General features: G+C 42.3%; 1 protein-coding gene across 7 annotated transcripts in view; it reads left to right on the top strand.

The window, feature by feature from the left end:
• Positions 1 to 1346: 1346 nt before the first annotated feature.
• Positions 1347 to 16839, top strand: part of LOC112068101 (sorting nexin-14) — a 30008-nt gene continuing 14515 nt past the window's right edge. For 6 of the 7 annotated variants that reach the window (XR_011475105.1, XR_011475106.1, XM_024135130.2 and 3 more), the window contains exons 1-14: positions 1347 to 1640; positions 1731 to 1959; positions 2181 to 2301; positions 3874 to 3947; positions 5854 to 5932; positions 6027 to 6070; positions 6176 to 6263; positions 6361 to 6445; positions 6543 to 6699; positions 6924 to 6999; positions 9759 to 9884; positions 9971 to 10085; positions 15755 to 15910; positions 16205 to 16329. Coding sequence is in view for 5 of the 7 variants with exons in the window: in XM_024135130.2 (XP_023990898.1) it covers positions 1823 to 1959; positions 2181 to 2301; positions 3874 to 3947; positions 5854 to 5932; positions 6027 to 6070; positions 6176 to 6263; positions 6361 to 6445; positions 6543 to 6699; positions 6924 to 6999; positions 9759 to 9884; positions 9971 to 10085; positions 15755 to 15910; positions 16205 to 16329 (1383 nt within the window). In the remaining 2 variants the exon portion in view is untranslated. The remainder of the gene's footprint in view (positions 1641 to 1730; positions 1960 to 2180; positions 2302 to 3873; positions 3948 to 5853; positions 5933 to 6026; positions 6071 to 6175; positions 6264 to 6360; positions 6446 to 6542; positions 6700 to 6923; positions 7000 to 9758; positions 9885 to 9970; positions 10086 to 15754; positions 15911 to 16204; positions 16330 to 16839) is intronic. The other variant, XM_070438018.1, reaches the window with a different exon arrangement.

Genomic DNA, 16839 nt, shown 5'->3' on the forward strand with positions numbered 1-16839 from the left:
CATTTGCAGGTTTTAGGTGTAACCACCTGGCATGGATAAGTCAGGCATTCCAGGAAAGTGGTTATTTTCAGAACTTGTCTTTTTTAAAGGGTTGGTTAACTACCTCAGTACAGAGGATTAAACTACCCAGCCTGTACTGTAAATAGGGAAACTATATTGATGAAAGCAGGGCTTGTTTCCTACAAAATATGCACAAGAGCAGCAGCAGAACCGAAAGGACTTGCTGCAGCTCTGACATGGCAAACAGTCAAACTGGGCATGCAAAAATAATCTCATATGATGAGCCTGAACAAGCCCTGCTTTTATCCTATTTTGAACTGAACAAGACACCTTGCTTCTTCAGATTATTGTAGTTACTGGTTGTATAGTTTGGAAAATGTTACTTTTGTAAAGGCTTGAACATCAACAAAGGCATCAACTGCCTTTGAAAAAGCCCTGCAGTGTCCCTTTGCCACTCCAATAATTGTTTTTGTTTTTAGAATAGATCAGAATTATGTTCAGTACCACCCCCTTTACTGTAAAATAAATATCCCAATCATGTGACATCTTGAATGATCCCTCTAACTCTAAGCCAGCTACTATGTAATCAAGTCTCTTGATTAAAAATGAATTGCCATACTGCCCAGCCAGCGAGCATGTGTGCCTGTAGCTGTTTCGAAGGGGATCGTGATCATACAGTGGTAAAAGGGACACTGCAGCTGTTATTCGTATTCCATGTATAGCGAAAAGGAGACTGAACTATTCATCCGGTTTTGTACACTGTTAACTCCCTCAATAAAATAATTACAACCACCTTTTGAAAAAATGTTAGCAGTTTTAAACTATTGTTGGTGGCCAACCACGTTTTTGCATTCCTGCAAATAAATTGTTTTATACTGTAAAATGGAGGTGAGTGTAACTTATTTTTGTAATAAAGTTTTTGATTTCTATCTGTGTCTTACTCTCTGTATGACATCTTGTTAAACCATGTCACACAGTTTATGCACTGATTATAGCTTTCTGATGCACATCACACAGTCACTGAGTGTACTTTCTCATTCCCAGGGAGTCTTCAACTAGAGGCGCATGTGTAACGTCACTATCCTGTGATTTCAATTGAATCATTACATTCAGTTATAATAAGCACTTCGTTGACAGTGAGTACTGCTGCCACGCATGTTAGTCGTTTGCTGCTAGCCTGCCACTACACGAAATCAGTACTGTAGCGATGTGATTAGATTTTGGAATACTGTATATTCACCGTTATGTTCGCAGGGGACATGGCAGGTGAAGTGGGATATAAAAATAACGGCAAGAATGTTGCATGATCCCATAATGAACCGGATGTGACATCAGCCTGACCGTCCAGTTATTTTAACGACGAAAACACGTACGCGTGCTGAAGTTGGATGGACATTGATAATAATGATATTCAGAAGTATATAGACGGTGAACGCATGTGAAGCCTTTATTGACTCGACTGGTTACACAGGTTTACAGCAGACTGGCGCGTGCCCTGCACACGTCAAAGACCGTGCGCATGTCAATGGGTGCGCTGCGTGCAGTATAGAGAGGGGATGTTGACGTTTGGCTAGCATGATGATAGATAGCGTTTCAAACATCAACTAGCTAGCTTGACTAATCCTGCATATTTGATTGTGGTGAGTATAGACGACACATTATCAAATTGCACCGTTATTCTGCCTAGCCTAGGTATATGACGGGTCTAACATCGCACTTATTTGTCGCAGTGTTTATCATGGAAGGTCCTCCATTGCTCTCCAGTGAAAGTGCAACATAACTACGTGATTATAATTACTTGTGTACGTTGTCCATCCTGACAATGGGATGCATCAGAGTCTACCTGCAGAAGATGAGGCACAGGATGAAGCTGGACCTATTGCGAGAACTGGGCCGCCAGTATCCAGTCTTCTGCTTCCTTCTACTTGTCTTGCTCTTATCCACTGTTTTGTTGAACAGGTAGGTACAAATAGGCCTACTGTATGTTTACAATGTTTCACATGTTTACAAATTGTAGGCCTGCCTACAGTAAAACAGACTGGCATGATGCTCAGGATCACGAATAGGCAGTATTTGCATCAGTTGAGTTAGCATATCGATTTAGGAATGACTGAGGTAGACTAATGAGTCATAATACATTCCCAATGTAAGCTATYTGTAAAATGTTATTGAATTCACAGATATCTGCACATTATTATGGTTTTCTGGTCGTTCCTGGCTGGCGTTGTCACATTCTACTGCTCTCTTGGCCCAGAGACTCTGTTGCCTAATATCTTACTGTCTATAAAGCCAAAGACCAAGGTAGGTTTACCTTATGTACAGAAAATATACATCTGTAACTAGAGGTTGACCGATTTTATGATTTTTCAACGCCCATACCGATTATTGGAGGACCAAAAAAAGCCGATACCGATTAATCTGACAATGTAATTTTTTTCTTTGTGTGTATATATACAACAATACTCAATGAACACTTATTTTAACTTTAATATAATACATAAAATCTATTTAGTCTCAAATAAATAATGAAACATGTTCAATTTGGTTTAAATAATGCAAAAAACACAAGTGTTGGAGAAGAAGGTAAAAGTGCAATATGTGCCATGTAAAAAAGCTAGTGTAAGTTTCTTGCTCAGAACATGAGAACATATGAAAGCTGGTGGTTCAATATTCCCAGTTCTTCAATATTCCCAGTTAAGAAGTTTTAGGTTGTAGTTATTATAGGAATTGTGACGTGTCGACTATTTCTCTCTATAGCATTTGTATTTCATATACCTTTGACTATTGGATGTTATTATAGGCACTTTAGTATTGCCAGCCTAATCTCAGGAGTTGATAGGCTTGAAGTCATAAACAGCGCTGTGCCTCAAGCATTACTAAGAGCTGCTGGCAAATGCAGTAAAGTGCTGTTTGAATGAATGCTTACGAGCCTGCTGCTGCCTACCACCGCTCGGTCTGACTGCTCTATCAAATATCAAATCATAGACTTAATTATAATAAACACACACAAATAAAAGCCTTTGGTCATTTAATATGGTAAAATCCGGAAACTATCATTTCAAAAACAAAACGTTTAGTATTTCAGTGAAATTACGTATTTTGTCGAACGGTTGGCAACCCTAAGTCTAAATACTGCTGTTACACTGCACAACCTTCAATGTTATGTCATAATTATGTACAATTCTGGCAAATTAATTACAGTCTTTGTTAGGAAGAAACACTGTTCGCAATGAGCAGGCGGCCCAAACTGTTGCATATACCCTGACACTGCTTGCACTGAACGCAAGAGAAGTGACACAATTTCCCTAGTGACTATTGCCCGCTAACATGAATTTCTTTGAACTAAAGCAGGTTTAAAAAATACATACTTCTGTGCATTGATTTTAAGAAAGGCATTGATGTTTATGGTTAGGTATATTTGTGTCAGGATTGTGCTTTTTTTCGTGAATTCGATTTTGTTAAATCATCACCCGTTTGGCGAAGTTGAAGTAGACTGTAATTCGATGATAAATTAACAGGCACCGCATTTGATTATATGCAACGCAGTACAAGCTAGTTAACCTAGTATTATCATCAACCATGTGTAGTTAGATTTTTTTTAATAAGATAAGTTTTAATGCTAGCTAGCAACTTACCTTGGCTCCTTGCAGCCACAAGGTCCTTTTGACGCTGCACTCGCATAGCAGGTGGTCAGCCTGCCACGCAGTTTCCTCGTGGATTGCAATGTAATCGGCCATAATCGGCGRCCAAAAAGGCCGATTACCGATTGTTATGAAAACTTGATGTCGGCCCTAATTAATCGGTCGACCTCTACCTGTAACTATATATTTACTTATAGTCCAGGTTGATAGAGGGTGGTATTGTATCTGTCAGCAGGACCAACAAGAGTTGTTTCCCTTGGGTCACAGCTGTGCAGTCTGCGGGAAAATAAAGTGTAAAAGGCACAGGTGAGATCACTGCTCCAAAAATACTGTATGTGAATGAATGTTTATTAGGACGTTGGCCTTATTGTATTTATGTGGGATTGAGCGTGAATAATATTGCTTGATGTTCCTACTGCTGGGTCTCTGAGTTTACTGTTCATCTCTCTCTATTCATTTGACAAAATAGCGCAGGAATTCCATATACCTTACTATTTTGATGTTCACATTCATTGATTGGAGTTGTTGATTTTGTCTATCACCAGTCTGTTAAATGGCGTTTTACTGCACCCCCAGTGGCAAAATAGTATACTGGAGCACATAATGGAATTGAAAGTGTCCCACATTGGTAATTTGGCTAGATGAGACAACAGAGTGAACTAATGGGTTTTATCAATATTTCACAGACTAATTGAAAACAAAAAGTGGAGTTAATTGTCATTATGTACAGTACCAGTCAAAAGTTTGGACACACCTACTCATTCCAGGGTTTTTCTTTATTTTTTAAAACTATTTCTACATTGTAGAATAATAGTGAAGACATCAACATTATGAAATAACACATATGGAATTATGTAGAAACCAAAAAGTGTTAAACAAATCAAAATATATTTTATATTTGAGATTCTTTGAAGGAGCCCCCTTTGCCTTGATGACAGCTTTGCACACTCCTGGCATTCTTTCAAACAGCTTCATGATGTAGTCACCTGGAATGCATTTCAATTAACGGGTGTGCCTTGTTAAAAATTAATTTGTGGAATTTCTTTCCTTAATGCATTTGAGCCAATAAGTTGTGTTGTGACAAGTTAGGGGTGGTATATAGAATATATCCCTATTTGGTAAAAGACCAAGTCCATATTATTGCAAGAACAGCTCAAATAATCAAAGAGAAACGAAAGTCCATGATTACTCTCATGAGGACTGCCACAGGAAAGGAAGACCCAGCGTTACCTCTGCTACAGAGTATGAGTTCATTAGAGTTAACTGCACCTCAGATTGCAGCCCAAATAAATGGTTCACAGAGTTCAAATAACAGACACATCTCAACATCAACTGTTCAGAGGAGACCGCGTGAATCAGACCTTCATGGTCGAATTTCTGCAAAGAAACCACTACTAAAAGACACCAATAAGAAGAAGATACTTGCTTGGGCCAAGAAACACGAGCAATGGACATTAGACCGGTGGAAATCTGTCCTTTGGTCTGAGTCCAAATTTGCGATTTTTGATTCCAACCGCCGTGTCTTTGTGAGACGCAGAGTAGGTGAACAGATGATCTCCGCATGTGTTTTTCCCACCGTAAAGCATGGAGGAGGAGGTGTGGGGGTGCTTTGCTGTTGACACTGTATGTGATTTATTTAGAATTCAAGGCACACTTATCCAGCATGGCTACCACAGCATTCTGCAGTGATACTCCATCCCATCTGGTTTGGGTTTAGTGGGACTTTCATTTGTTTTTCAACAGGACAATGACCTCCAGTCTGTGTAAGGGCTATTTGACCAAGAAGGAGAGTGTTGGAGTGCTGCATCAGATGACCTGGCCTCAACAATCACCTGACTTTCACCCAATTGAGATGGTTTGGTATGAGTCAGACCGCAGAGTGACGGAAATGCAGCCAACAAGTGCTAAGCATATGGGGGAACTCCTTCAAGACTGTTGGAAAAGCATTCATCATGAAGCTGGTTGAGAGAATGCCAAGAGTGTGCAAAGCTGCCATCAAGGCAAGGGTGGCTACTTTGAAGAATCTCTTTTTTTTTTAAATCTTTTTTTTTTTGGGGGTTACTACATGATTCCATGTGTTATTTCATAGTTTTGATTTCTTCACTATTATTCTACAATGTAGAAAAGAGTACAAATAAAGAGAAACCCTTGAATGAGTAGGTGTGTCCAAACTTTTGACTGGTGCTCTATGTAAATAATGTTCTATTGACAGACCAACATTACTATTGGAGAACTATCAACCATGGCTGGACTTGAAAGTTCCCTCCAAAGTGGATGCCTCTCTATCAGAGGTATGGGACACTGGATCAAACTCATTTTATTTTGTGCCTTCTGGAAAGTGCTTCTGTCATTCTAAGATGTGATATGTTTTTGCTCTGTTTCAAGGTTCTGGAACTGGTTCTTGAAAACTTTGTGTATCCCTGGTATAGGTTTGTTACTGTATATTACTCACAAGTGCTCCGTGTTGCATTAAATACATCCTCTGGCATGGTATATGCAGACATATGACCAGTTTTTTTTTCCTTCCTGTGAAGGGATATCACAGACGATGAGGCGTTTGTGGATGAGCTGAGAGTGACTCTGCGTTTTTTTGCCGCTGTGCTCGTACGTCGAACTCAAAAGGTGAAACAAACAGAATTTAGACTATTCTAGATATCAGATGATTTTTAAAGATTATATATTTTTTTAAATAATATTTATGTCCTATGTTCTTTCTCAGGTTGATATCCCAGGTCTTATCACGGCCAAACTGCTTAAAGTTTCCATGAAGCACATTGAAATAATAACCAAAGCAAGGCAAAAAGGTAATCATCTTAATTTTTAAATATCTTTTACTGCCAGAGTTATTTCCAAAGAGTGGAACTTTGACCAGTGGACCCTTGACTTGTTTCTACCCCCTAGTGAAGAACGCTGAGTATCTGCAGCAAGCAGCACTGGAGGAGTACGGCCCTGACCTGCACGTGGCACTACGCAGTCGCAGAGACGAGCTCCTCTACCTCAGGAAGTTGACTGAGATGCTCTTCCCCTATATTTTGCCCCCCAAAGCCTGTGACTGCAGGTAACATGGCACCATATTTCTTGAGGCAATACAGGTCATTGTCTCCTGGGTTGTGTTCATTAGGGCACACTGTTATGACAGAAAACAAAATGTCGAATTTCTTATTAGTTGTTCAGATAGTGCCTTCTTGTTTCGGGGAGTTTCTGTTTCATGCTAACTGTATACGAACCCGGTCTCTGTTTTCCCATTTCTCTCTTTCATACCCGTCTCTCCACTATCCTCAGATCGCTTACTCTTCTGATAAGAGAGGTGTTGGCTGGCTCTGTTTTCCTCCCCGCCTTGGACTACCTGGCTGATCCTGTAAGTGCTTTGTAGCCATGAAACATGTTTATTTTAGAAAATATAGGTTAAAAAAAATGTATTTCACCTTTTATTTAACCAGGTAAGCTAGTTGAGAACACGTTCTCATTTACAACTGCGACCTGGCCAAGATGAAGCAAAGCAGCGCGACAGAAACAACAACACAGAGTTACACATGGAATAAACAAGCGTACAGTCAATAACACAATGGAGAAAAAAAAGTTTATATACAGTGTGTGCAAATGGCATGAGGAGGTAAGGCAATAAATAGGCCATAGTAGCAAAGTAATTACAATTTAGCAGATTAACACTGGAGTGATAGATGAGCAGATGATGGTGTGTAAGTAGTGATACTGGTGTGCAAAAGAGCAGCAAAGTAAGTAAAAACAATATGGGGATGAGGTAGGTAGATTGGGTGGGCTATTTACAGATGGACTATGTACAGCTGCAGCGATCAGTTAGCTGCTCAGATAGCTGATGTTTAAACTTAGTGAGGGAAATGTAAGTCTCCTGCTTCAGCGATTTTTGCAATTCGTTCCAGTCACTGGCAGCAGAGAACTGGAAGGAAAGGCTGCCAAAGGAGGTGTTGGCTTTGGGGATGACCAGTGAGATATACCTGCTGGAGCGCATGCTACGGGTGGGTGTTGTTATCGTGACCAGTGAGCTGAGATAAGGCGGCGCTTTATCTAGCATAGACTTATAGATGACCTGGAGCCAGTGGGTCTGGCGACGAATATGTAGCGAAGGCCAGCCGACTAGAGCATACAGGTCGCAGTGGTGGGTGGTATAAGGCGCTTTGGTAACAAAACGGATGGCACTGTGATAGACTGCATCCAATTTGCTGAGTAGAGTATTGGAAGCTATTTTGTAGATGACATCGCCAAAGTCGAGGATCGGCAGGATAGTCAGTTTTACTAGGGCAAGTTTTGCGGCGTGAGTGAAGGAGGCTTTGTTGCGAAATAGAAAGCCGATTCTAGATTTGATTTTGGATTGGAGATGTTTGATATGAGTCAGAAGGAGAGTTTACAGTCTAGCCAGACACCTAGGTATTTGTAGTTGTCCACGTATTCTAGGTCAGAACCGTCCAGAGTAGTGATGCTAGTCGGGTGGGCTGGTGCGGGCAGCGAACGGTTGAAAAGCATGCATTTGTTTTTGCTAGCGTRTAAGAGCAGCTGGAGGCCACAGAAGGAGTGTTGTATGGCATTGAAGCTCGTTTGGAGGTTAGTTAACACAGTGTCCAAAGAAGGGCCAGATGTATGCAGAATGGTGTCGTCTGCGTAGAGGTGAATCGGGGAATCACCCGCAGCAAGAGCGACATCGTTGATATATACAGAGAAAAGAGTCGGCCCGAGAATTGAACCCTGTGGTACCCCCATAGAGACCGCCAGAGGTCCGGACAACAGGCCCTCCGATTTTACACACTGAACCCTGTCTGCGAAGTAGTTGGTGAACCAGGCGAGGCAGTCATTTGAGAAACTGAGGCTATTGAGTCTGCCGATAAGAATACGGTGATTGACAGAGTCGAAAGCCTTGGCCAGGTCGATGAAGACGGCTGCACAGTACTGTCTTTTATCGATGGCGGTTATGATATCGTTTAGTACCTTGAGCGTGGCTGAGGTGCACCCGTGACCAGCTCGGAAACCGGATTGCACAGCGGAGAAGGTACAGTGGGATTTGAAATGGTCAGTGATCTGTTTATTAACTTGGCTTTCAAAGACTTTAGAAAGGCAGGGCAGGATGCATATAGGTCTGTAACAGTTTGGGTCTAGAGTGTCACCCCCTTTGAAGAGGGGGATGACCGCGGCAGCTTTCCAATCTTTAGGGATCTCGGACGAAACGAAAGAAAGGTTGAACAGACTGGTAATAGGGGTTGCAACAATGGCGGCGGATAATTTTAGAAAGAGAGGGTCCAGATTGTCTAGCCCAGCTGATTTGTACGGGTCCAGGTTTTGCAGCTCTTTCAGAACATCTGCGATCTGGATTTGGGTGAAGGAGAAGCTGGGGAGGCTCGGGCAAGRYGCTGCGAGGGGTGCGGAGCTGTTGGCCGGGGTTGGGGTAGCCAGGAGGAAAGCATGGCCAGCCGTAGAGAAATGCTTATTAAAATGTTCGATTATCATGGATTTATCCGTGGTGACCATGTCGCCTAGCCTCAGTGCAGTGGGCAGCTGGGAGGAGGTGCTCTTGTTCTCCATGGACTTTACAGTGTCCCAAAACTTTTTGGAGTTAGAGCTGTTTGAAAAAGCTAGACTTTGCTTTCCTGACTGACTGTGTATTGGTTCCTGACTTCCCTGAACAGTTGCATATCGCGGGGACTATTCGATGCTATTGCAGTCCGCCACAGGATGTTTTTGTGCTGGTCAAGGGCAGTCAGGTCTGGAGTGAACCAAGGGCTATATCTGTTCTTAGTTCTACATTTTTTTGAAAGGGGCATGCTTATTTAAGATGGTGAAGAAATTACTTTTTAAAGAACTACCAGGCATCCTCGACTGACGGGATGAGGTCAATATCCTTCCAGGATACCTGGGCCAGGTCGATTAGAAAAGCCTYCTCGCAGAAGTGTTTTAGGGAGCATTTGACTATGATGAGGAGTGAGCGTTTGACTATGATGAGGAGTGGTCGTTTGACCGCGGACCCATAGCTGATTCATATAGGATTGTTGTTTTCAGGCTTGATATAATTTGCAAGTCTTTCCGAGGACATAAACAAGCCAGAATGGGCATAGATTTTCTGTTGTAAATCAATGCTCATTCCCATTTTAGGACACCGTGAACCATTTGCTTCTCATATTCATCGACAACTCTCCTCCCGAGGCCGCCATGGAGCCCAGCTCAACCTTGGTTCACTTCCTGCACAAGTACTCTGACGTTCGCAACAAGAAGCCCTCTGTAAGTAGCCAGGTAACCCATCCCTTCCCCCTCTTCTCCCCATATACTGCCCTTCCAAACCACTCATCTTCTCCCCTCTTTCTCAGGTGCTGAAGCTGGAGCTGAAGGAGATCAGGGAGCAGCAGGACCTGCTCTTCCGCTTCATGAACTTCCTCAAGCAGGAGGGGGCCGTGCACGTTCTCCAGTTCTGCCTCACTGTGGGTAAGCAGGCTTTGGCCATTCGCCATTATCCCAGATATAGATCAATACAGACTGACAACTATGTACTGGCCCAGAAACTCCACCCTTCCCAGTGTTTGGACAGTCTGAAGGAAAATGGATAAGTGTAGGGTGTCCAATCAAAAAGGCATCTTTTGACCAATGGTTAAAATATGTTAATTGTGTAGATACTTTTCTAACTCAACAAATGGTCCAAACCTCAAATTTTATTTGTCACATACACATGGTTAGCAGATGTTAATGCGAGTGTAGCGAAATGCTTGTGCTTCTAGTTCCGACAATGCAGTAATAACCAACAAGTAATCTCACCTAACAATTCCACAACTACTACCTTATACACACAAGTGTAAAGGGATAAAGAATATGTACATAAAGATATATGAATGAGTGATGGTACAGAACGGCATAGGCAAGATGCAGTAGATGGTATAGAGTATGTAGGGTATATAAACATAAAGTGGCATAGTTTAAAGTGGCTAGTGATARATGTATTACATAAAGATGGCAAGATGCAGTAGATGATATAGAGTACAGTATATACATATACATATGAGATGAGTAATGTAGGGTATGTAAACATTATATTAAGTGGCATTGTTTAAAGTGGCTAGTGATACATTTTTACATAATTTCCATCAATTCCCATTATTAAAGTGGCTGGAGTTGAGTCAGTATGTTGGCAGCGGCCACTAATGTTAGTGGTGGCTGTTTAACAGTCTGATGGCCTTGAGATAGAAGCTGTTTTTCAGTCTCTCGGTCCCTGCTTTGATGCACCTGTACTGACCTCGCCTTCTGGATGATAGCGGGGTGAACAGGCAGTGGCTCGGGTGGTTGTCCTTGATGATCTTTATGGCCTTCCTGTGACATCGGGTGGTGTAGGTGTCCTGGAGGGCAGGTAGTTTGCCCCCGGTGATGCGTTGTGCAGACCTCACTACCCTCTGGAGAGCCTTACGGTTGTGGGCGGAGCAGTTGCCGTACCAGGCGGTGATACAGCCCGACAGGATGCTCTCGATTGTGCATCTGTAGAAGTTTGTGAGTGCTTTTGGTGACAAGCCGAATTTCTTCAGCCTCCTGAGGTTGAAGAGACGCTGTCTGTGTGGGTGGACCAATTCAGCTTGTCCGTGATGTGTACACCGAGGAACTTAACTTTCCACCTTCTCCACTATTGTCCCGTCGATGTGGATAGGGGGGTGCTCCCTCTGCTGTTTCCTGAAGTCCACAATCATCTCCTTTGTTTTGTTGACGTTGAGTGTGAGGTTATTTTCCTGACACCACACTCCGAGGGCCCTCACCTCCTCCCTGTAGGCCGTCTCGTCGTTGTTGGTAATCAAGCCTACCACTGTAGTGTCGTCCGCAAACTTGATGATTGAGTTGGAGGCGTGCATGGCCACGCAGTCGTGAACAGGGAGTACAGGAGAGGGCTCAGAACGCACCCTTGTGGGGCCCCAGTGTTGAGGATCAGCGGGGTGGAGATGTTACCTACCCTCACCACCTGGGGGTGGCCCGTCAGGAAGTCCAGGACCCAGTTGCACAGGGCGGGGTCGAGACCCAGGGTCTCGAGCTTGATGACGAGTTTGGAGGGTACTATGGTGTTAAATGCTGAGCTGTAGTCGATGAACAGCATTCTCACATAGGTATTCCTCTTGTCTAGATGGGTTAGGGCAGTGTGGTTGCGATTGCGTTGTCTGTGGACCTATTGGGTCGGTAAGCAAATTGGAGTGGGTATAGGGTGTCAGGTAGGGTGGAGGTGATATGGTCCTTGACTAGTCTCTCAAAGCACTTCATGATGACGGAAGTGAGTGCTACGGGGCGGTAGTCGTTTTGCTCAGTTACCTTAGCTTTCTTGGGAACAGGAACAATGGTGGCCCTCTTGAAGCATGTGGGAACAGCAGACTGGGATAAGGATTGATTGAATATGTGCTTAAACACACCAGCCAGCTGGTCTGCGCATGCTCTGAGGACGCGGCTGGGAATGCCGTCTGGGCATTCGTTCAAAGTTATTAGAGTTTTTACCCTTGTAGGATGGCCAGAATTAGGGTTAATAAATCAATGGAGGCCAGAGGTAAAATATTTTGTCAAAAATCTGGAAAATTACATTACTGGCTATCTGACAGGCTCACTTTCCTGTTGATCGTTCTTCTCGAATCCGCAGGACTTAAAACAATATAGAGGTAAGATGGATATCGATTTTGAGACTTGACAATTAGTACACCCTAATAATTAAAAGTAATACGCTATGAAAGCGACGTGTTATTTACGAGCAAGATGGTGGCATAGGAGTTTTGCTCACTCTTGTGCAAAGTTTTTAAATGCTAATTCTAGTGTTCTTTTGACCATCTGAACTAATCACGTACAAGAATGTGCGCTGAAATGCCTGCCAAGAGAAATATCAACATGTTGGAGCCGGCTACTCCGTCTCTGTCTACAAATCAAGAAGATAAGAAATAAAGCTGTTAGCATCCCTCTGTACATGGGTCTACAGGGACGCAGCTCCCCGTCAAAGAGGAGTTGGTTCTATCTCACTTGCTCCTGATGTCGGGAAGGCTTGCTGAGCTAAAAGTGTCTATCCGAAATGTGCACTGATGTAAAAAACTACTAAAGTCACAGTGATCGCCATCCTCATCCTAGCATCCTCGAATCATTCAAGATGAAATTCACTAAATTTGAGATTGAAATTGCGAAGGTAAACCAGTCCGCCACAACACAATCAGCCCGCACAGACACAATACAAGCGGAACAGCGTGAACACCATGATATCAACATCAATGCGGAGAACATCCAGGGCATGACGGATCGTTTAGCTGAGATGGAGGATTATTACATTTACATTTAAGTCATTTAGCAGACGCTCTTATCCAGAGCGACTTACAAATTGGAAAGTTCATACTCATCCTGGTCCCCCCGTGGGGAATGAACCCACAACCCTGGCGTTGCAAGCGCCATGCTCTACCAACTGAGCCACACGGGACCACGTGTGTTATTCATGCCGCTCATCCCTACGCCTGGTCTCGCTTTCTGAGACCCAGGAGGGTAGCGACGCTATTTCATTCCTGCAGAAGCCGCTACCTGTGGGGCTCTTCAGCCTATTATCCCGCGGGGTGATTGAGATGGAACGCAAACACCGCATCTACACTAGACCGCGTCTATACTGCATTGTGGTAATATTATTTTCCCTAAAACATGCCATTTAATCTGTATGGGTCTTTTTCTTTTGCTCATAGTCTTTCATTTTGAGGCCTGAGCATGAGAGAAAAGTATCAGAGTATTCTAAAGTCTTCTATTTATTATAATAAAATTGCATACCCTTATGTGAACTTCCTTTTTTGCTGCTTCACTGCATCTTTTCCTTGGAGTCTTGAGGCTGGTTTATATTATGAGTGTAGCGGTTTCACTCGGCAGTGGATTTAGTTTATATCTAATATAGAAGAACATTATACCTTTTTTTGTTGTTGTTGTTTATGGTTTGCATGGTGTACCCATATTGTCAGCATATGGTGGTATCTGGTGCCCACGGGGGTATGACTCAGCATCTGCATGTCACCAATGTATGGGGAAAGGGAAAGAGCAGGTAGTATTCATGGATTGTTGTGTGACCTACACTGAGTGTACAGAACATTAAGAACACCTTCCTAATATTGAGTTGCACCCTCCCGTTTTGCCCTCAGAACAACCCCAATTCATCGAGGCATGGACTCTACAAGGTGTCAAGCGTTCCACAGGGATTCTTGCCCATGTTGACTCCAATGCTTCCCACAGTTGTGTTCCCACAATTGTTGATAAACACGGGAAACTGTTGAGTGTGAAAAACCCAGCAGCTTTGCAGTTCTTGACACAAACCGGTGCACCTGGCACCTACTACCATACCCCGTTCAAATGCACTTAAATATTTTGTCTTACCCATTCACCCTCCGAATGGCACACATACACAATCCATGTCTCAATTGTGWCAAGGCTTGTCAATCCACCTTTAACCTGTCGCCTCTCCTTCATCTACACTGATTTGAAGTGGATTTTACAGGTGACCTCAATAAGGGATCAWAGCTTTCACCTGGATTCACCTGGTCAGTCTATGCCATGGAAAGAGCTCTTATTGTTAATGTTTTTGTACACTCTGTATAAATATACTTATGTACTTGAAATACAGGACAATCAGATCTACTATCCTATTGTCCTGTGTCTTTTCTTTGGATACTTATGACTAGTATTTTTTTGCCACTTGGGGATTCCAAGAAATCAAACACTGGAACTAAGCGAGCACTATGTCTTGATTTTATTCAGAGGAAAAATATTGATATTACTTTAATACAACAATCACATCTGTTGAAAGAGGATGTTCATAAATGTAGCAATACCCTTTTCAATGTAGTAGCTTCTTCTGTCCTAAATAGGGCAAGAGGTGTGTGGTGGTTTGTAGAACTCTAGGTATCAGCATTATAGACTCCTGGAATGACAGTGAAGGCAGGATCATTTATCTCTGTATATGCTCCAGTCATATTTGATAAAACCTTAATTTCACTATCTAATATATTGATTCAATTGTCCTTTTATTATTATTATAATTTTATATATTTCATTTATTTTAAAATTTGGTCAAAGAAGCACACATGACTGCAGTTATTAACCCATGTTTAGATAGATCCAATCCAACTATGAGCAGCTCACGGACGTCTACATCCAAGGACCTCCCAACGTCTGATCTCAGACCTTAGTCTGGTTGATCTTTGGAGACCGAGAAATCCATCTTCTAAAGAGTTTACTTTCTTTTCTCGTAGACGTCAGTATTACTCAAGGATTGATTACATTTTGTCCTCTGTCACTATGTCCATTATTACAGAGCACTTAGATCCTCCATTCTACTTTATCAGATCACCATGCAAACTGTTGTATTTTTGATTTCAACTCACAAACCCAGAGCACCTTGTTGGAAATTGAACGTATCTTTACTCCAGAGTTCATTTCTTTTAATATTAATTCAGTAGTTGATTGTCTGGGAGGCTATTTTAAATGATTTGTAAAGGACAATACAACATGGTTTGCATCCCATTTGAATAAATCTAGAACGACGAGAATATCTGTTTAGAAAATAAATATTAATCTCTGGATTTAACCCAGCAATCCTCCTTTTGTGATTCAAAGGCTCTTCAGCTCCGTCTTTAAGAAGCGAGCTGAATTCCTTACTCAGGCATCAAGTCAATTTTTATTTATTTATCCGGAGGTCATTGCAAAACCATTAAAAAGTAATGATAGCCATCCATCACATCTTCTAAACATTAAACTCTGTTTTTAATGAGCGGCTGCCCTCTCGGCAATTCATTCTCAAGGAGACATTGTCACTGTTTACATTCACAATTAAATAAATATTGTCTGATTTTTACCTTGATCAACTTCTTAAATCTGAGTTATAGCTTTATACAGACAATTGTCAGGCCTTTCTTGACAATATTGATCTTCAGAAGCTGTCAGGCTGAGGCTGATCTGGGCAATTTTTTTATTTTTTATTAAAATAACCTCGGCCAGATGGAATCCGTGTGGATATGCATTTATTTTTTGTTGCTTGGTAGGTTGTGCGTGTACTATTAGTTTGCTTCCGATTTGTTGCCTAATCAACKCTGGGTTAAGTCTAGTTGGACATTTCCCTTTATCCCCACCAGAGGAATTCAACGACAAGATCCTATGTCCGGAGCTGTCGGACTCTGAGATGCTGACGCTCCACGAGGAGGTGAAGAAGATCTACGAGACCTACTGCCTGGACGAGAGCATCGACAAGATCCGTTTTGATCCCTTCATTGTAGAGGAGATAAAAAATAGTGAGTCACAGGGATTTGTTTGGCATTTCCAGTTTTAAGGCACGATCGTTGTATTCGTCATAGCTTTTGTCATAGCTCAGTCATAGCTTTTTGTTATTTTCTCTTTGAGAACTTATAATAACGTATCCTCTCCTTCAGATATGGATTTTAATATGGTATCTTCAGCCTTATCAACAGAATGTCTATAAATACTGTTTATAAATAGCCATATGAACAGTTTTATTAACAGAATGTTCATTATTACAAATGGCAGCTTGGTTAGGTTATGCTCATGTGGTAGGTTTCCCTCCCCAGTTGCTGAGGGCCCTTATGCCGGGGTGGTGAAGCTGCAGACCATGCGCTGCCTGTTCGAGGCCTACGAGCATGTCCTGTCCCTGCTGGAGAACGTCTTCACCCCCATGTTCTGCCACAGCGACGAGGTCAGGACTATGGTTGCAAAGGGAGGGTATATTACTCGAAACTTTCAAAGTCTACCAGAATTTGTGTCTTTCAAGGATTTGATGTAATCTATCACAAGACATCTAGTGGCCCTTTTGGGTACTTCAGATTACCACAGGTGTCTGTCATGTCTCTGGCCCTCTTGTGTGGCCGTATCACATGTACTCTGAACAAAAATATAAACGCAACATGTAAAGTGTTGGTTTCATGAGTTGAAGTAAAAGATCCCAGCAATGTTCCATATACACAAAGCTTATTTCTTTCAAATTTAGTGCACAAATTTGTCTACATCCCTGTTAGTGAGTAGCTCTCCTTTGTGACGATAATCCATCCACCTGACAGGTGTTTCATATCAAGAAGCTGATTAAACAGCATGATTATTACACAGGTGCGCCTTGTGCTGGGGGATATAAAAGGCCACTCTAAAATATGCAGTTTTGTCACACAACACAATGCCACAGATGTTTTGAGGGAGCGTGCAATTGGCATGC

The sequence above is a fragment of the Salvelinus sp. IW2-2015 genome, unplaced genomic scaffold, assembly GCF_002910315.2.
Source record: "Salvelinus sp. IW2-2015 unplaced genomic scaffold, ASM291031v2 Un_scaffold83, whole genome shotgun sequence".
NCBI classification, from domain to species: Eukaryota; Metazoa; Chordata; class Actinopteri; order Salmoniformes; family Salmonidae; genus Salvelinus; species Salvelinus sp. IW2-2015.